The sequence below is a fragment of the Perca flavescens genome, chromosome 6 (genome assembly GCF_004354835.1).
Source record: "Perca flavescens isolate YP-PL-M2 chromosome 6, PFLA_1.0, whole genome shotgun sequence".
NCBI lineage: Eukaryota > Metazoa > Chordata > Actinopteri > Perciformes > Percidae > Perca > Perca flavescens.
Genome location: NC_041336.1, coordinates 30,224,716 through 30,245,322, shown reverse-complemented (window position 1 = coordinate 30,245,322; position 20,607 = coordinate 30,224,716). Strand labels below are relative to the sequence as shown.

Here is a 20,607-nt window from a genome sequence, read left to right as displayed (position 1 = left end):
GCTTCGGCACACAGATGGTAGGGTCAGAATTTGGCGTAAACAACATGAAAGCATGACTCCATCCTGCCTTGTATCAATGGTTCAAGTTGTCGGTGGTTGTGTTTTGGTGTGGGGGATATTTTCTTGGCACACTTGTGGCCCTTGGTACCAATTGAGCATTGTCTAAATGCCACACTCTACCTGAGTATTGTTACTTACTATATGCAGTACATTCCTTTCTGACCACAGCCATACCCATTTCTAATGGCTACTTCCAGCAGGATAACGTGCAGTGTCACAGAGCTCAAATCTTCTCAATCTGGTTTCTTGAACATGACAATGACTTCACTGTACTCAAATGGCCTCCACAGTCACCAGATCTCAATCCAATGGAGCACCTTTCAGATGTGGTGGAATGGGAGATTTGCATCATGGATTGTGCAGCCGACAAATCTGCAGCAACTGCCTGATGATATCATGTCAATATGGACCAAAATCGCTGAGGAATGTTTCCTGCAGTTTGTGGTCTCTGTGCCTAGTTCTGAAGGCAAAAGGGGGTCCTACCCGGTACTAGCAAGGTTGCCTAATAAAGTGGCCAGTCAGTGTATGTGAGTACAGTGTGTAGTTAATCTTTAAAGGGGTGATAGAATGATTATATAGGGTATTTTACACTGTTCCTTAAGGTCTCCTAATAGGGTATGTAATACTGGTTGGGCTGAAAATGGCCGGGTGCTATTCTATGGGGCCTAATGCATCCCTGTGGAATGGCTCTATTTGGAACGAGAGCTTTTCTTCCAAATATGGTATGCTCATGAATATTTAGATGAGCTGTGTGCTGATTGGTTAAGCGAAGCACATACAGTGGAGAAGAGACAGCAGGTCTCATATTTCAGACACTGCAATGTTATACATTGTTCATCTGCTATTTTGTTACTAAATTCACTTCTGAGACTTTTTTATGTGAGAAATCAACTATATAAAGCTCAAATCCGTTTTACGAAAATTGATGGCTAATTGCAAATTTGGTAAGATGTGTCAGACTTCATGAGCTCTACACAGTCTGAAGAGACAGCAGCAGCCCGCTGCGCTCCATACCCAGAGCAAAGTCACTTTCTGGGTTACTGGACTACCGGGGGCCCGCATAACTAGCCTCGTGAGACCGTCCTGATCTCGCGAGCTCCAGTTTTCCACTCGCAGATCAGTCTGGCATCTTCAGGCAGAGAAAATTTGGAGCCGTTAGCCAAACGACCGGGCCAATCAGCGTTGGTTTTGAGGTGGGTTAGGTGGTGATAGACCGATGGTTTATCCAATCAGCTAACCAGTATTTTCAGACAGGGGAGGGAGAGCAGCGGGCTGGATGCCCTGGAGCTCTGTCAGGGCACCAGCATTTGGTAGTCCAGTAACCCAGAAATGGTGACTTTGCGCGGGTGTGGAGTGCTGCGGGCTGCCGGTCGTAACGGAGCTCCATCTATCTCGGAGCGGGCCGGGGTCTGTGAAGGAGGACAGGCCGGGCGGCGAGGCAGCAACCCCGGCATCACTGGCCACTGGCACGTTAGCCTGCGGAGCTCCTGAACTCCGACACACAGTTAGACAACATTTGCGATTAACCATCAATTTTCGGAAAACGGCACTTATTTGACCTCTACATAGTTGATTTCTCGCATAAAAAAGTCTCAGAAGTGAATTTAGTGATGAAATAGCAGACAAACAATATATAAAATTTCTGAGATCTGCGCAACCTAGATTCACAAGACAAACTGGTCCCAGATCAGTCAGTGGCCTATGTAAGTTATGGGGCCTTACAAAGATAGAAGGTAGAGCCAAATAAGGTAGGAGTTGAAGAGCTGACGTCAACTTTTAGCTTTGTTGAGATTTGCCCGTTTTCAGAGGCCGTTTCAAATAGTGAGATTTGCAGAAGAAAGAGGTGTCAATGGGACTCTGAGGTTCTCTGTATGTCCTTCTTACCCACCAAACTGTCATAATTCCACTATGACAAGGTAAACTCTGTTTTGCCTTCTATCACCCCTTTTTAACTACTTTAGCTTTCTTCGGCCCAGCAGCAGCGTGACACACTGAAAGCTGTGCGCCGCAAAGTTTGGTTTTACTCTCATGCTTTTTCATCCCACAGGAGTTTGCAGACATGGAAATGACCTTATAGTGATTCGGCATAGTTGTTTTGGTAAATTCAATAAAAAGCTGCCAAGTTATACTTCCGAGAGACTGTACAGCAACTTAGAGCCTCTGTGTATTTTGATGATGGTTATTCAGTTACGCTATGCACCGTATGTGTGTGGTTTTGATATTTCAAATTTTATTTATTTTTTTATTCCGTGGGTTCATATTAAAGTATACTGTGTTGTAGCTCAAATGTAATTCTTGATTCTAAGAGGATTTGGAGAAAAGCTCAGTCATTTTACAACAAACTTGATTTAGAGAAAACCATTTGCTTTAATAACACATTTTTGGGTGGTGGGCTTCTTCATGAACCCCGCTGGTATTTTTAAAGTGGTTTCAGAAGTGTGTTTTTCGTGTGGTCTGTTTACTCTCCAAGTCGAGAACGAAGCCATGTGTATCGCAGATAGGAAACTTTATACACTGTTAAAATTTGCACACCACCTATTTTGATGTCTTTGCTCCCTCCCCCTGTTCTGATTGCAGGCTGGTATAATTGTACAGATGATTGGGCTCCACAGACAGTATGACAGGCGACCACAACACAGCACACTGAAATGTCTGGTTCCCTGAATTTTACTCAGTTTTTAATTTTATTGTGGATGATTAAGGAGGCCTGCCCAATAATTATAATGAAAAGCTCACCCAACCATCTGTGTGGACAAACTGAGGTAGTTTTGTGTGCTTTGCATTTTCACAGTGGAGAAACCTCATGTTTTCCCCACTGAGGCTTGGCTCTGGTTTCCCCATCTTTTAACCAGTACTTCCTTGGGTGGAAGTTGGTGACCAGTGGCTGGCCTTCAGCTCCACATATGACCTCCCTTACCCCTGCAGTCAGCAGATGTTGTTCCAAAGCCTTGTTTGTGTACTACTGACAGACTGCACTGGCTTCAGGAGAAACGATGCCCAGTAACCAAGTATTATTATACAGGTGCAAACTGGGCAAAGACTACTGCAGTAATACTGCAGTCCCGAGTCACCTTGTTACCCTGTCCATCTTCTGTGTTCTCCCACGGCCCCCCTTGAACAGAAGAAATTTGAACTCGTACTTGATTTCTTGCCTGCATGCCTCTGTAGCATCTTCAGCAAACCAGTGCAGTGACTCTTGTTACCTCAAAACTCACGAAAAAGAAAAACAAGATGAAGTCTCCTGAGTGAGTAGGGTGAACGCTCGCCCGATATGTTACAGTGACTCATGCGAGATTGCTTGCTATTGGAGCCCCCCCCTGGAGAGTGAGTAGGTGTAAGTTAATCAGGAACACAGTGTGGAGGGTTGCGGTCTTCCACGGGAGTCAAGCAACTACAAAGGGAGGGAGGGAGGGAGAGAGAGAGCCCTCTTAAAACCAGAATGACGATGGCTTTGCCAAGCAGCCCACTGCTGCTTTTAGATTCACCATCACTCCTGCCACAGGTCCCCTGTCCCTTTTTAATTGTTTCAGCAAATTAAACCGTTGTCGGCACTCTTTCTCTGAACACCATGTGTTCCTCTGGCTTAGCTATAGGACACCTGAAGGGGCCAACTCCCCTTCCTGTTTTCAGATTTAATTTAGTCAATTTGGGGGTGAGTGGAGGGCGAAGTTCAAAGATGGATATTTAGAAACCAATAAGAAGTTTTGGTGATACAGTTAATGTCGATTGATTGCCATGTTGACAAGGAAGTGTGTGTGTGTGTGTGTGTGTGTGTGTGTGTGTGTGTGTGTGTGTGTGTGTGTGTGTGTGTGTGTGTGTGTGTGTGTGTGTGTGTGTGTGTGTGTGTGTGTGTGTGTGTGTGTGTGTGTGTGTGTGTGTGTGTGTGTGTGTGTGTGTGTGTGTGTGTGTGTACGTGTGTGTGTGTGTTTACGTGTGTGTGTGTGTGTTTACGTGTGTGTGTGTGTTTACGTGTGTGTGTGTTTACGTGTGGTTTTTACAGAACACTGTCTCCAGAGTTGGTGTGGGATTAGAATCAGCCTGTAACAGCGTTCTTTCTCTTGTGTTCAGCCCTTAGCCAGTTGACCTGTGGTTGAAACATCAGTCCCTGATGGATTGTGTTTCAGCTACTGGGCAGGTCCCTGCTCACTGATCTATATCAGTGAGAGGGTTTCCTTTTCCTCCTCCCGCTCATAGCACACTAATGAAAGAGACGGCTTAAAGCTGGGACCCATGTCCACAAGTGAGGGTCCTGTTAGGACATTTATCTGTTTTAGCAGCCAAGGTTTTTGTTTCTGTTCTAAATGCCAGGAGCCCACTAGGCAGCCAAAATGTTATAATATGTTTCCATTTAAAGATCATGTCTTTGCTTACATCAAGTCTGATAAGTGATTACCTTTGTCCTCCCTCATTCCAGATACCTCAACGCTATCCAGACTATGTGCCCACACATCTTGCGTTACCTAACCACAGCCATCATTACAAACAAGGATGTCCGCAAGCGTCGGCAAGTCCTGAAGGATTTGGTGAAAGTCATTCAGCAGGTACCACACTCTTTATTTTCTCCCTTTGGTGTTTACCAAGCGCACACACTTATCAGGTCATTGACTACAGGCCACACAGGCTTTGGATGATGAGTAACTGACCATGTAAACTAGGGGTGGAACGGTACACAGAAGTCACCATTCGGTTCAGACATCACGGTTCGGTAAAATAGAGGGAAAAGCAAAACAAAAATGCAGATAGGAATTTCTTTTTTATTGTATATGTTTAAGGCTGTACCACTTAGTGTCGTCCAGCCTCTCCCCTCGGGGATGTTTGTGTACACCTTGTCCAAGATTCCGTCCCCTCTGGTCGGGCAGGAGACATGTTGGTAGAACTTGGGGAGTACAGACTTGAGGTTTGAATGATTGAAATCCCCTGCAGCAATAAAAACCCCTTCTGGGTGTGCAGTTTGCTGTTTGCTAGCTTATCATTGGCATCAGGGGGTACATAAACTCAGAACAGTGACTCCCGGTCATGACAGCGTTCGTACACCATGCATTGGGGACATAAATGCACAAACTACCGCTTCTGGTCTTACCGGGGTCTTCAGTTGTTCTGTCAGCTCTGAACATAGTCCGCCCCTCCAGTTCGATTGCAACGTCCGGAACACGGCTGTTCAACCAGGTGTGGTGATGGCGCAGTGGATATGACACGTGTCTTTGGTGTGGGAGATCCGGGTTCGATTCCCACTGCGATACATCAACCAATGTGTCCCTGAGCAAGACACTTAACCCCTAGTTGCTCCAGAGGCGTGCGACCTCTGACATATATAGCAATTGTAAGTCGCTTTGGATAAAAGCGTCAGCTAAATGACATGTAATGTAATGTAATGTTTCAGTGAAAATCATGATATTATAGTCCATAATCCGTCTATGAGGTAATCATTTCATCCAGTCTATTCGCCAGTGACCGCACATTGGCTAGGAATAAGCTTGGTAGTGGTAGCTTATTTCCTTCCCGCGAGAGGTGATATCCTAGACTCCGGTGTCCTGGCTGTCTCCGGTGGAAGTTGAAGATTAGGAAAAAACATTGCTCGCGCAGAGTGCATGGATGTCCAAAAGTTCTTGTCTACTGTACAATATATTCCCACGGTTGTATCGAGGGAAAAGCGCTGCCAATAATAAACAAACCCTCACTACACCCCCCCTACAACCCTCACTGCGAGTACAGCCTCGCGCTGTACTCGCGACGCCATCTTGTCCTGATGGACAACCCGCGTATCTAACAGTAGTTAGTTTTATTTATTTTTATACTGTGTATTCTCCGTGTAAATTCATGCGCCGAACCATGACTCCCGCACCGTTTCAGTTCAATACGAATACATGTACCGTTCCACATACATATACATGTAATTTAACTATTGTGCCCAGCAGGTGGTTATTTTGACTACATAGTCATTATTGTCACTGTCTTAAACCAAACTAGGATTTATGATTATTTTTTTTTCTTTCTTCATGTATATATGATATTAGGGGATTTCTATTTGATTGAAAAATAAAAACATGACTCGCGTGTACATTTCATGATGTTTATGTCCAATTATGTTTGCTTGACCGCAAACATTGACTTCATTAAAAAATGTAAGCTATATCAGCTTTGATTTAAAATCCTATAGATGTATTTGGACATAATTAATCCTATTATGTTCACATTTTTTCAGGAATCTTACACCTACAAAGATCCAATCACAGAGTTTGTGGAGTGCCTGTACGTGAACTTTGACTTTGACAGTGCTCAGAAGAAACTCCGGGAGTGTGAGTCGGTGAGTAACCACTTCATTAACGTGACCAACGTTCATTCCAACCTTTTGTTCCCAAACCATGAGACCCATTTGGTCTTGGTTTATTGTGCCTCTCGATGAGAAAACCCGAGGTCTTCTGAGGACCTCAGATTTGCAAGTCAGACTCCTGAACTTTCACACAGAGTATCATAGTAAACATGGTTAGTAATCACATGATCTCTGTCTGACCTTCTGTCCAATCACACAGTGTTCTATTTGCTGCACTTCTGCGTGGGTCCAGATCAGACAGAATAGTGATAGTCTGTGCCTTGTGCTGTCAGATATAGAGGTCCTCTTGGACACTGTGTGACTCAGGCTTCAGTCAGATTTTACTATGGCCTGTAATTGACCTATCAGGCTAGTAGTTGACAGTAAAAGCTTTATAAGCAAAAGTCTCCGCAGAGGCGTGCAGACACTCGTTTAAAGTGGGAGCTCTGTCATAGCACCGCCATTTGGAGCATTTATTTCAATTTTGGTTTGTAATGGCTAAATGTAACTGTAGCCCTTGATGTGACATATGAGTCGTATACTATAAAAGTCCCCGTTGCATGTTGACTACTAAGCTGAACACATCATGTGATTTGATGATTTAAAGTGACCTCAAATGAGGTGATATTTACAGCTCAGTGGGAACAAAAAGTATGACAAACCTGTTTTATTTAACCTATTATTTGATAATTGTAAAGAGTTTATTTCATTGGATGTCCCAGTATAATGTACAAATACAATTCAACATCACCACAAACTACAACCTTTACGTTGAATGAACACCTTCAGCAGAAGCTGAGCGTCATATCCTTCACAAGGTAGGATTTATGCCAGGACTCGTGTATTAGACCGCATTAGTTCTAGCTAGGTCAACCTAATAACCTTGTGTACATTACTGTAAATGAAGGAGCAAAAATATTACAACACCTTAAAATATAACGCAGCTCACAAACTGCAACTTCAAAAAATTACCAGCCTTTGAAATGAACATCTCTCGGATACAGTATTAAAAATTATTTAAAAGTATTAATGTTTTGTTTTTTCAATCAAAAAAATGTGTTGTACATGAAACCATTAGACAATGTGAAGATACATCTTTTGTTTAGAAGGTCAACTTCATTTAACCCTTGTGTGTTGTCCCGGTCTGTGGGACCCGTTTTCAATGTTTGCTAAAAGAAAAATTATGCTATTTTGTTATTTCTTCTAACTCAAACTCATTGGCCTTGGCTCATTTTCTGTGAAGAACATAAAACATAACTCATTATCAATGATTGCACACGGTACACCCCCTCTACACATAACTATTACATATGAGGTGTTTGGGTCTACTGGACAGTAGCGTATTTAATTGTAGATGCTATGAATTATGTTGTCTTTCTGCACCAGCTATTCCCACACAAAGTTACAACATTTTTACATTTCAAGCACTTTCACCTGTTCTGATTTAAGTTCTAAGAAATAAGCACCAATAATGATCAAGAATCTTGTTTTTATTTTTTTTATAATTTGAATTTCAAAATATGTGGGCCAGGATGCCAGTACAACAATTTTAAGTCTTGTTTCATCTTTAAGGAATTCCTTATTCCTTTTTTGTGTATGTCTTAGGCTTATGAAATGCTGCCACCACGGTTTGCTGTGCAGCATTTTGAGATCTTGCAATGCAAGTGTTACATTTCCATTCAGTTAGATACAGCGGGTGGACACTAACAGGAATGCCTATACAACATAATGATAAATGATGTGTTCCATTGGTGGCATAAGTCCAACAGACCGTGTTATGAGGGCCTGGTCAGATTCTGGGGACCCATTCAGGTGACCTAACTGGTGGTGTTCTATATGCATGTTTTGCGTAACTTGATCGCTTAGTTTATTCTTTTAGGTACACTCTGTAATTTGGTTTTCCCAACGGGCATGATCATTTGGACCTGCAGAGGAATAAAAAGCAAAACTCTGGGTTATTTGGCCCCTTTTTCCATCTTTTGCTTTTGACGATAAACTTTCAAAATGAAAAACATCTGGCCTGATCAAATGGCTCCTTCCCAGGAGTAAATGTTTATAAATCATGTCAGCAATTTACTGCTGGTTCTGTTTCGTTTAAATTTTTTAGCTAATACAAAGAATCTTAAGCTTCCCAAATCACTATTGTGCAAATAAGGAAGTTATAACCAAACTCATTTGGGCAGATTTGTTTTACTTATACCCTGTTCATGGTCTGAAAAAATCCAAAGCATGTATGTTTCAAGAGCAAATATGATATTTCCCATGCAAAGGCCTCCAGGGGCATCTCCAAATGATGACTTTTACTATCAACAATATTGGAGATGTATCCTATTTCAGCTCAGACATGACACACGCTCAATCCCCGACCTTGTTAAACACGTGCTTACACTTTTTAGGAACTCTCTGGGTTGGTCTTGACCTCGCCTCATGGGGTGCTGTTCACAGAGACTCTACTGTGGTTGAAACGCATGCTCAAAAATCCAACTGCCTCTCAAGTTATTCCAGGTGCGTTTAACACTGGCCTACCTGTCAGTCTTATTGGCGCATGTCCAGTAGGCACAAAAGCCCTCAATTGACCTTATTCAGTTCCCAAGCAGGTCTAGCAAGGTGGGTGGTTCCAAAAATGTTTAACAGCACCTTTAATGCATTGCCTGTTATGGTCTGCAAACATTTTTCCCCCAAATGGTCTTGTTTGAAGTCGGTAATGCAGTTTTTTCCCCTGGAGAAATTCTCACACAAGCCTTTAAAAAGTGCCTTATTTCTGATGTAAAGGGATGTTTCACAGACTGTGGAGTGATTGAGGTAAACGGATACCCCATTGGGATGGGCTCTCGTCTTGATGAGCATTTGTAATGCATCAATTTTGAGCCATTGAGAAGAGTGGCACCATATATTAACTGATTGCTGTAATAGCAAGATATGGGTATTGTTTGCAGCTCTCCTGTCTTCGGTTCACTGTGCCCTGTATAATAGTTTGAGCCAAGCACTTTCAAATGGGTTAGCTTGGTTTAAATTGTCCTGTTCAGGCTGTACAGGTTTTTTTTTCTTTCCCACTCCACCAAAATCTGGAATCGCTGTCAGATGTTAGATGCTTGCATGTCAAAGAATGAAAAGTATATGCCTACCTATATTCAAGCCTTCAGATTGTGCATAATAGGGCTCTTCAAGCCCCTTTCACAATTTGTTGAAGCTTTGTTGTCTGAATCCCAGATGACAGTAATTAGGACACTTAACTGTTCAAAGTTTATCAGCCTTAGATAAGCGTTGTCATAGCTGAAATGTGCGTTGCCTGATAGCGCCATGTAGTTGGGAATTATTCAAGCAAAACTCTGGGCAGATAGCAGCGTTCTAAGCCAAAGCAGACACAGAGCTGGTAATTCTTTGAGAACTTTTGAAGATGGAGGTCTGTGATGTGAAATAGCGCTCAGTGGAGAGTTGGAATGCAGCAAGCACTGAGAAATGGGAGCATTTCACACAGTGGTACCTCTGGGGGCCATAGCTGGGTCATGAACATTTACAGTAGATGAATTGGCCATATGCAGACTTGTCAAAGAGTCCAAGCAAGGCTGTATTTCTTACTATAACAAGCCACAGGTGATGCAGTGTATGGACGGCTGAAAAGACTTGCTCTCATCTGTACGTTTATTTGGACTGGTGGTGCTACAGTTGTTGGTTAAGCGTAGCCGTGAAATTTGGCGATCCTGAACAGTGGAGTTGACACTGAACCACCAGACCACATGACTGGTGATAAGTCACAGACCATGTGGATATCTTTGGGGTTGGCTTGGCTCCTACTATATTGTCTCGTGGTGATGGTAGCGTTTGATTGTCTGTGGTTGATTTCAAGCGTCTTGCAGGGCCTTAGATTACTACCTAATACAGGGAACTTTCCTATTTAAAACAAACCTTTTCAGAACTTGAATGTAGCCAGTATGGTCCTTCCCCTGTTTACTTTGACCATTTATCAAAAATCAATTGGATTATGGGTTTAATGAATAGATTTCGTCCTTAATTGAATAGGACATGGATTCCTAGCAGCAGACCAATTGAAACTCCTGACTCTCCATTGCTGTCCAATCTGAAGGTCCCAGCTAGATTGTCCTAATGAGTCTAAGAAAAGCTCTGACTTATGTATTGAACTGTTTCGCCCCGCTCATACCTTAAACTGTCGGAAGAGCAACTTTGATGTAGACCTCTGAACAGACATCAATAACTCTTGTTTCCACTGCTCTTATGTTACATTTTGTTCTGTCCCTTAGGTTCTTGTGAATGACTTCTTCCTGGTTGCTTGCCTGGAGGACTTCATCGAGAATGCCCGCCTCTTCATCTTTGAGACCTTCTGCAGAATTCACCAGTGCATTAGCATCAGGTCAGTCATGCAGTACAATCCAAACTAAGCGATACTAAGTTTTGCAAGTCGAACTTGTGATTTTTGGTGACGGTCATAGGAGACTCTACAGTTGTCTCCACAGATTTTGACCACGTTGCACAGCGGGGTTCAGACAAACCTCCCATAAGACTAACAGGAAGTCCTGTTTGCTATCACTAGACGTCGTAGGCACTCGGTAAACAGGAAGTAAGAACACGGGCTTTGTGATTAGTGGAATTTTCCTCACAGATAAGTGTTTATTGCCCCGTCCAAACACAGAAATGCTGACCCCCACACATCTTGAGGATTAAGTATCGTGAGGTTTAACTGCTTCCAGGTCTCCGCAAGTTGCTCTGCTTGCTGAACTTTTAAGACCACCTGTCCGAGGCCAGTTCGTAGACCGTTTTCTCCCAGGGAGAGGTCAAGGTTTAGACGCTGTAACAGGCAGAAATCTTTCAGCTCCTTTTCTATGGGGGAATGGAGGCCAAAGGGTTTTGTAGTTCAAAATCCAGTTTAGATACGTTAAAATAAAATTGACCTTGGATTCCTCCCCAAAACCAGGAAATTTACTCGATGCTTATTATAGTGTGCATTTTGCGGAGAGAGAAAAAAAGATTATAGTAATTGCCTGCAATTAAGAGACATTATAGGATTTGGCTGCCTCTTTACATTAGTTTTAGAGAGTGACAAAGATAAATACAGAGCATCCACCCTTCTCAGCCATTAATCCCCATTCTTGTAGCAGTGGATCTGTGCTTGTTGCTGCATCTAATCTCTGATATTAGGTAATGGGTATGTTGTTCTTTTGTGTATCCTCACTTATTTCCAGTGCAAATTTGGCACTGGTTTCAGCAGGCTATATTCATAGTATTCTGACCCTCAGGCATATTGTGAATGCTGGAGATTCGAAGGAAGGTCTGCATTTCCAATATGGTCCACAAACATATGATGCTCAGTGGAAAGAGGGAATGAATTACTTCTGTTGACACGAAAATGATTACATTGACTGTTATATAGAGCCGTGGAGGTCTGTAGTCAAGGTTGAACCGTGGAACATGATCAGGCCCTGTCGAAATCTCCAGTTGCAGATTGTCTGGAATTGATTAGGAGTCCTGGTTCTTTTTGGCAGACTTACTGCAATTGGATCCATTTACTTGTTAAGGACCACAAAGGTTAGTGGTAACACTGAAAGAGGAAGTTGAACGGTGATTTTTCTACTTTTTTTTTTTTTTTTTTTTTTGTCTTGTGCTCTTGTTTTATTGAGTTTTCTAAAGCAGGAACACATATTGGGCAAATGTAGGAATTTCTCTGTTTATTTTTGGTGGCGTTATGACGTTGGATAGGACATGTCTATTTTTGAAAGACACCCAAATTCCAAGTCATTAGTCCTCTACCCAGAAGCCCTCTGCACCCAAGCGTGTACTCAAATGAATTTGATGGCTGTTTTTTAATGAGGACATTTTTACAGCTTTTGGCCATGATGGTTTCACAGATATTTAGCTCGCCTTTTGCCCACAGCTTGGGAGACAAAAGTAGACCAGAAGTTGGCGTAATTGAGTTATTTAATGCAATAAAGGCTTATGTAAAATGTACTATAGACAGTGAAAATGTGATTCAGCCTGCACTCGTAATTGCATACACACACATCCTTTTTGTCTAGACTTTTCAGTGGTGTGTGTGTGTGTGTGTGTGTGTGTGTGTGTGTGTGTGTGTGTGTGTGTGTGTGTGTGTGTGTGTGTGTGTGTGTGTGTGTGTGTGTGTGTGTGTGTGTGTGTGTGTGTTTCCAATTTAACTTTGTTTTCCTTGTTTGATGTACAGCGTTTATTTCCTTGGTCCTTCCATGATAGTTTCAGTGGCGAGACCCGGCTTTGACCTCAAATGCACACTTGTCCTTTGACATTTTGAGTAAATGCTTCAGACACATGATCATTTGGGCAGTTTCACCCCCCCATCCCCAATCACTAGATTGTATTTGTACACAACAGCTCACTGGTAGTTGGAAGCAGTGTCTTGTGTATTTGGATGAAACACTGAAGATCTTTCCACCTCACAATTGAGTCATTAAAAAGACCACACGATCATTTCGGTTTCCCTGAAAAATCAATTTTACTCCAAGCCGAAAGCGAGGTTGCTCCAAATGGCTTGGAGTCTCCCAAACACTGTCATATGTTAGTGTTTAACAATGCATTCATTTTAGGCCAGCCGCGTTAAGAAGGGGGCTACTTTTGAGAAGGACCTTACTCTCTTCTCTAACGGAGTTAGACCTTAGTGCCTGACCCCTCTGTTCAAGTGTGAGGTTGGTATTGAGACCCAAAGGAGTCCCCTAGCCTGAAGTCGAAAGCTCAGGAGCCAGAGTGAATAAGGGGTCGAAATGAAAGTGATCCCCTCTCCCCCAAGGAATAGGATCATGGTTGTGTAAAATAAAACCAGTGATGGAGGCAGTCTGCTTGGCTTAAGGGCCAAAGGTTGTCAATAGTGTAGGTTGTTTAAGTCTGTCCCTGCCGCCTCTCACATCTCCCTCCTTTCCTCTCTTTTCTTCCCCTCATTTCTTACTTTCACCCTAAGGCTTAAGTAGGGGTAGCTGCTGTACACCTCTCGGAGAGACAATGAGATAAAGTAACCCTTCTCTGATATACAAATGTCCTTCCTGGGAGGAAAACATTGCCAGACTTTGTTTTATAAATTAGATTAGAGGACTTTGGCTGGTACAGGCCAAGGCCCTGGGCCTTTTGGGGCACTCGGTGTTCCTGTGTTATTCTGCTCAGATCACGTTTGGAGGGGTTAGGGGTTAGCTTAACTCCCCGGTTAGGAAACCAGACCATGTTTTTTTTCGATCATTTTATCTGACCTGGACTTGACTGACATGTGCCCCCACTTTACTGAATTGCCAAACAAAACACCCAGTACCCCTGCGCAGCAATCACTTAATCACACGGGTAAAATGGGAACCAATAACAAATTTCATTCAGATTTGCCAGAGATTACTTGATTGTTAGGTTAATAACTGAAGGTACAGTATTGACTATTGTTTTTTGTATTTTCACGCTGTTGTTTGTGTGTATATGTGTGTATATGACAATGTGTGTGTATATAACAGCGTGAAACTACAAAAACAATAGTCAATACCTTCACTTATATACCTTCACTTACACGTGTGTATATGTGTATCTACCAACTCGTGTCAAAATCTTGTATTGATTAAGCTATCAATATGAGCTACAACTATTCATCCATCATTTACTCTACGTTAGCAAGATTTAGTTCTGTGGACTAAAATCCTGTGACCACCGACATGTGTTCTCCATCACCTTGACTTGCGTCATTAGACAGCTGACACTTTTTTTCAAACTAGTTAGGTTCCCAGTAATAGTAGCAATTTTGTTGTCAAGCATCATTTTCTCCAGGTTTTGATGACCTGAAGTGTAATCAGCTGTCCAGCAGAGCTATGCTATGTTAGCCATTTGTTGGTGTGAGTGACAGGTTGGTCAGTCTCTCTCTGGATCCCTTTTCCCCCTCCTCTGGCCTGCTGAGGTACACATGAGTCATCTCAGAACTGGTGCTTTTCTATCTCGTTATCCTCCACCTCCTCCATCACTTCACTGCGGTGAAAGTGGTGAGAGGTATTGCACTGTCACTTGGAAACCCTATTTTGCTCATTATGCTGAGGCAATGCTTTTATTTGTTGTTTATGCTTCTGATGCCCCATCCAGACACTGACATCATTTCATTTCCCTTCTTTTATGTGGGTTTTTGCCACCATTCAGGGGTTCGAAAGGGTAGGCTTATTTTTTTTTTAGCCTTGAGGTGAGGCAGACATTATCACAAATCCCAAAGATTACTTTCCACCAAAAGAATGTCTTAAATAAGTCAGACTGTAAGAGCGACAGTTAAAATAAGTAATGCGGGTGTGTTTGCAGAACCGTGGCGTGACACGTGTTGTCTGGGCAAATTCTAGCTTACTCACTGAAGGAGTCTCACAAAATGTGATGAATGGATCAGGAAGTGATAATTAGTAGGGTAAATTGTTTTTATATTGACCTTTTCACCCTTATTATTTTGTACAAACACACACAGGCTATACACAATGGCAAATTTGAACCTACAGTATTTCATTAAGTATGTGTGTTAGTACGGTTAGTGAGAGGGCACTGTGTCTTGCTTTTGAGATGAGAGTTAGGGTTGCTGTAGTAATTGTGGGCAGTGCACAGAGCGGTGAGTATATTTATTGGGGCCCTTATATGAAATGCGGTAGGCGTGGAGGGTGGTGGGGGTTAGAAAAGAGGAAGGGGGCAGGAAACGTAGGGGGGGGATGGGGATGGGGGTATCGAGGGGTCTAGTTATTTTGAAAGCCACAAGGGAAGCCAGCTGCACTGGGGAAGCTTTGGATCAAAGAATCCCAGCCACCCTCATACCGCCCCTCCCTCTGCTGTGACACATCCACGTCTAGCTGTATCAAAGAGCAGGCCGGCCTCCAACCTGGCTTTCATTTTGAGGGACAGTCCCCGTTTGACCAGTGTGTCATGACGAGCTTTAGCAAGCCAGGTGGGGAGAAAGTGTGTCCCGGACAGAGGTACAAAAAATTCTAAAATAAAAGGATAAGTAACCGCAGAGGCTCACAACATGGGGTAGTCCCAGCACTTATAATTGAGTTATTCACACAAGTCTGTAAATCAAGCTGCCATCAGTAGAGGCCCATTAGAAGTGTTTTTTTTTGGGATGCGTTTCATCTTGTACACCTTTTTGCCTGAACACAATATGTTGGCCATCTATTAATACTGTTGAATGAAAATAATGACTAGTCACTTGGCACCTAATGTTCAACATCCATCATAAGGTAGTGTAGTGTTGACGGAGTTATTTGATTCCATTCATTACATATTTCATACATGCATCAACACTTTCAGACGGCAGCCCAGTTTAATTGAAGTCACTGTTTGAAAAGGACTTATCTTACCAGGGGATCTGTAACAACTGCAGTACTTTGTTTCTGCATTTTTTAGACATTTGTCATTTGAAGTGGAATATAGTAGCAGCTGTGTGAACCTCAACTTGGGCACAGCAATTGGCTTTAATCTAAATGCTAATGTCAGCATGCTAAAACGCTCAGAATCACAATGCTAACATGCTGGTATTTAGCAGGTATAAAGTTTATGATGTTCACTAAATTAAGTGTGTTAGCATGATAACATTGGCTATTAGCTCTAAACACAAAGTACAGCTGAGGCTGATTTAGTTTTGCAGGTCATAAACCATAAGACTAATTAAGGTTTTAAATTGGATGATTGCACTAGAGGAAAGGCTGAGTAAGTAATTAGGACACATTGTCTGCGAACCATGTATGACTGTACAAAGTAACTGCACAAATCCATCTGGCAGATGTTGAGATATTTTCTGTAGAACGAGCAACATTGCCATCCATAGGGCCATGATGCTAGCATGACTAAAAAAAAGTAAAACAATATAGTGGAATCTGTAAACCAAGGTTTTAATGCATGGTCGGCGCAGACTTCAGGTTGGATTTGCTAATTTGGTACATCCCAAATCTAAAACACCAGTGATTTTGGTGAGTCATTCATTAACTATATGAGGTCTTCGCATATGGTAACATTAGTCCCATGTCAGGAGTGCTATTGGGTATTCTCTTCATTTTTTGGGACAGACTGTCCAGCACGGAGACCGACCTCTCTACCCTTTCTGTTGCCTCATACCCGGGTTAGAGCCTGATGTCACTGTGTTTCCTCAACAGCATGCTGGCAGACAAACTGAACATGACGCCCGAGGATGCTGAGAGATGGATCGTCAATCTCATCCGCAACGCCCGGCTGGATGCAAAGATAGACTCCAAACTGGTGAGACCTTCTGTCTTCTTCCTCAATCAGTGGGCTCAGTGCTGAACTACTTAACCAAACCAAAGGTTTTTAAACAGCCCTTTGCAAACTGGCAATGGTAGTAGGGCTGGGCAATATATTGATATTCTATCGATATTGATATATGGGACTAGATATCGTCTTAGATTTTGGATATTGTAAGATGACATGAGTGTTGTCTTTTCCTGGTTTAAAGGCTGCATTCCAGTAAAGTAGAGTAATTATCTGAGCTTACCAGACTGTTCTCGCAGTTCTTTTATTAGCTTTTGCCCACTTACTCTTTATTTCCACATTACTGATGATTATTCATGTTTTTACATTTACATTCTCATTGTTAAAATATTTAGTGAAAGCACCAATTGTTAACCCTACAATATCGTCGCAATATCGACATTGAGGTATTTGGTCAGGAATATCGTGATATCTGATTTTCTCCATATCGCCCAGCTCTAGGTGGTAGTGACGGTCCTACAGCCCTTTTAGATGCTCCTCCTGTTTGACTTGAGGCATTATTTATATCCTGATTTTGGGATTGGAGGGTAGACTGTAAGGACATTGTTAGCATAATATTTCACCCTTGTAAGGTCCTCTTCGTGAGGCTCCATGTTGAACCTGCATGCTTTGGCATACACATCACAACAGTTCTCTGTAATCAGCAAATCATAGCCCAGTCCTCCAGAATGACATAGAATTATCTAGATGGGCCTACAGTGGTTGGGAATAGGACCTATACAGCCTCTGGTTGGTGTTTGTAGGATGGTGTGTCTGCAAGACCAAATGTGATTGGCTCATCGGCTGTGATTGTGAATCTGTTGTCCACTTTTGTCCATATTTCTAGGGCCATGTGGTCATGGGGAACAACGCCATATCACCTTACCAGCAGGTGATTGAGAAGACCAAGAGCCTCTCGTTCCGCAGCCAAATGTTGGCCATGAACATTGAGAAAAAGCAGGCCCAGAGCACCAAGAATGAGGCGAGTAGAGCACATACTGTACATGCAGAATGACAAAATGCACACAAACCTCCCCTCCCAGCTTGTCGCTGAAGGCAACCACCCCTCCCTTAACTGATCAGGCTGCGAGGAGGTCAACGTGAACTCAGGGCAGTTCAAAGGGTCTCAAATGATCAGCTCAAAAGAACAAGGCCAAAGAATGTTGATGAACAACCATCAACAAAAGCTCTCTTTACACGAAAAAAAGCCAGTAAGAGCAAGTTTAACAGAGCGAGCGCTTTGCTCTTCAAAGGCCTAATGACAAGGTAGATTCCAAACAGCCATAAAACGATGCCTGCGCTCTGTGACTCAGCTCAGCAACGTAAATAAGGTGGACCCTCACACTGGCTTTTGGTGAACATTACTTAAAACCTGGAGTTCCCTGCACTTAGGACCTGTTGCAGATGTCTGGCTCAGAGTCCACTCATCCCATTTAAGTGTGTTTTTGATGTTGACCTTGTGTGTTTTAGTGGTATGTAGACTGTTAAAAGTACTCCAACTACACAGACTGTAATAATCACACACATACTCTGACCTGGAGCTCTGAGCTGTTGCTTCACGCAACTCCCCGCTAGGCCTGCACGATTCGGGGGAAAAATATGAATCACATTTTTTTTTTTTTTAAGTTTAGAATTTATATCACGATTCTCTGCCACACATTTTTGTAGTGTAATGTTTATTGCACACCTGAACCATGACAAAACAAAAAAAAATTGGCAGTACCATACATGGATTTCTTTTTGGCACCTATAGCACATTGTGCATCACCACAAGCCTGTAGACATAGAGGCTTCAATGAATAAAGAAAATAAAGTCCATACTGGCCATTTAAGTACAGTAGGCTACCAAAAATAGTGACATATAACACATTGAACTAAATGTGGCCCTGATACAAGCTGCATCTGAACTCCTTGAACATGTCTTTACATAATTAAAACATGTCCATGTCAAATGCTTTCAATAAATTAATTGAAGGAGGTAAAAAAAATTTAAAAATTAAATCAATAACGGGTGAATCGAGGTCGCGATTTTAGAACGATTTATGGTGCAGGCCTACTCCCCACTCCTTAAAGACACGCACGTCTCTCCAACCAGATAGATTGTCCGGACACCTATCCGCACCAAGGCCACGGAGTTACAACACGCACGTTACATCGTTTAACTTGTTAACTGTGCAGCACTTAAGAGGCTATCTTTTGATCTGCTCAAGTACCCTCCTCCCTATTGTTTGAATATCTGCAGCGGGAGTGCAGCCATAACCCTGCCCTGTTAAACAGCAAATCCCCCCCTCCCCCTCATTAAGGAGTTTTTGTAATTAGACAAAAGAGGCTGCAAACAACTCACAGAGCACCATTACATCCTGCTGTCCTCAAGGCTACAAATCACTTACATATAGAGAACAATTAACTGCCAACCATCTGGGACGGCTGCTTAGGGTCCCTGTCAACCCACAGCAAAACGTCAGCACTTAACTGCTTGCACATGTATGTTACTTTTTTTTTCACATTTCCCACAATCAAACAAGCAAAATTTTTGTTTTGATCAGTCTCAGTGATCCACAAATGGTCTAATTTCATGTTTTCTTCACGCTTTTCTTGCAGACACCCAACTGGGCAGGTCAGGAAACTGAATTTTAGCCACACGCTGAAGAGGAATCCATCCTACTCCATTGTGTTACCTTTTTTATTTTCCACACTTGTATCTCAAGGAGCACAGTGCTGTTTTGCACTCTGCTCAAGTCATCACAAATTCAATAAAAGTGACCAACAAGAAGCATTTTCACCCATGATTGCCTTATTTCTGGACATTACAAACGGCGGTTGAGGTTTGAGTGGTCAGACCTTTTTGTATCGGTAATACTTGATGAAGTTTTAATGTGCGCATTGAGTCACCGAGTGGGACAGTTCAGGCTGCTGTGTGTGATGCGGCTCATGTGTGCACAGTAATGATGAATGGCTGTTTAGTCTGTTGGTTTTATGGTGTTTTAGTGGTTCGCTTCACCGTGGCAGGCAGTCTCGCTGAGTGGGACGTCAGCTGGAGGGGGCAGACAGAGGTGATGTACAGTTACCAGTGGTCACGCTCTCTGCCAGTCATTCTGCCCATCTGAGGACGTAAGAGAGCCATAAAGAACTGTTAGCCAGACAGACACAATCTTTTAAATGTCCCACCCCACCCCCGCTCTTCTCTGCTTTCGACCTTCTCATAACTCAGTCTTCTGCCTCTCTGTCCCTCCTTTATCATAATTGCTCACAAACAGGCTTGCATTTCTTCACACGCTTTTCATTTTCCTCGTCATACATGTAATTTAACTACTAAACAAGGATTTTACGTAGACTAGAGATGCACCGAATCACGATTTTTGGGGTTCGGCCGAATACCGAATCCACTGGTTAAGATTCTGCTGAATGCCAAATACCGAATCCCACTCCCATCTTCAGTCCATTAACACAGTAAACACATTAATCCACAGCAGTGTATGTTTGTCCTTTTCTGTCCTTCCTTTGCCGTACCTGAAGTTGCTGCATTTTGGCTGCTGTCTGGAGATTCCTTCATGCCCACCTCGTATTCTTTCGGATGTTTCATCAGCAAATGTTGTAACAGCGGCCATGTTGTGTGTTGTTTGCCACCACGAGACAAATCGGCATTGCAAATTGAACATGTAGCTGGACTTGAATGGCCTTCTTTTGACTGAAAGTACTGCCAAACAACAGTTTTTCTGCTCACGAGTTCCATATCCACTTTCTTACAGCCTACTGCATTGAACGCTCCACCTACGTAAACGCCTTCCCGTAATCAACGGCGGCGCCATTACCTCGACCAGCAGGCGAAACCGATCCCGGTCAAAAAGCCCAATATACCAGACTGATCTCATAAAGTGGCGTATGTATGACACGCCAATTTGTATGCCGTTTTTGCGTGTTATCAAGATGCATAATCACTTTTTAGCGTGTTTATCAACGCTGTTCAGCCGCCATTGGCCTACATTACGTGTGAATTTTCGCTGTGGCGA

At 42.8% G+C, this 20,607-nt stretch overlaps 1 protein-coding gene across 1 annotated transcript in view; it reads left to right on the top strand.

The window, feature by feature from the left end:
• The window catches only part of LOC114556683 (eukaryotic translation initiation factor 3 subunit E), a 43,916-nt gene extending 24,537 nt beyond the window's left edge, over positions 1-19,379 (top strand). Inside the window, exons 9-14 of the mRNA XM_028579701.1 lie at positions 4,475-4,601; positions 6,263-6,364; positions 10,630-10,739; positions 16,486-16,588; positions 17,445-17,579; positions 19,199-19,379. Coding sequence (XP_028435502.1) covers positions 4,475-4,601; positions 6,263-6,364; positions 10,630-10,739; positions 16,486-16,588; positions 17,445-17,579; positions 19,199-19,234 — 613 coding nt within the window. The 3' untranslated portion in view covers positions 19,235-19,379. The remainder of the gene's footprint in view (positions 1-4,474; positions 4,602-6,262; positions 6,365-10,629; positions 10,740-16,485; positions 16,589-17,444; positions 17,580-19,198) is intronic.
• Positions 19,380-20,607: the final 1,228 nt, after the last annotated feature.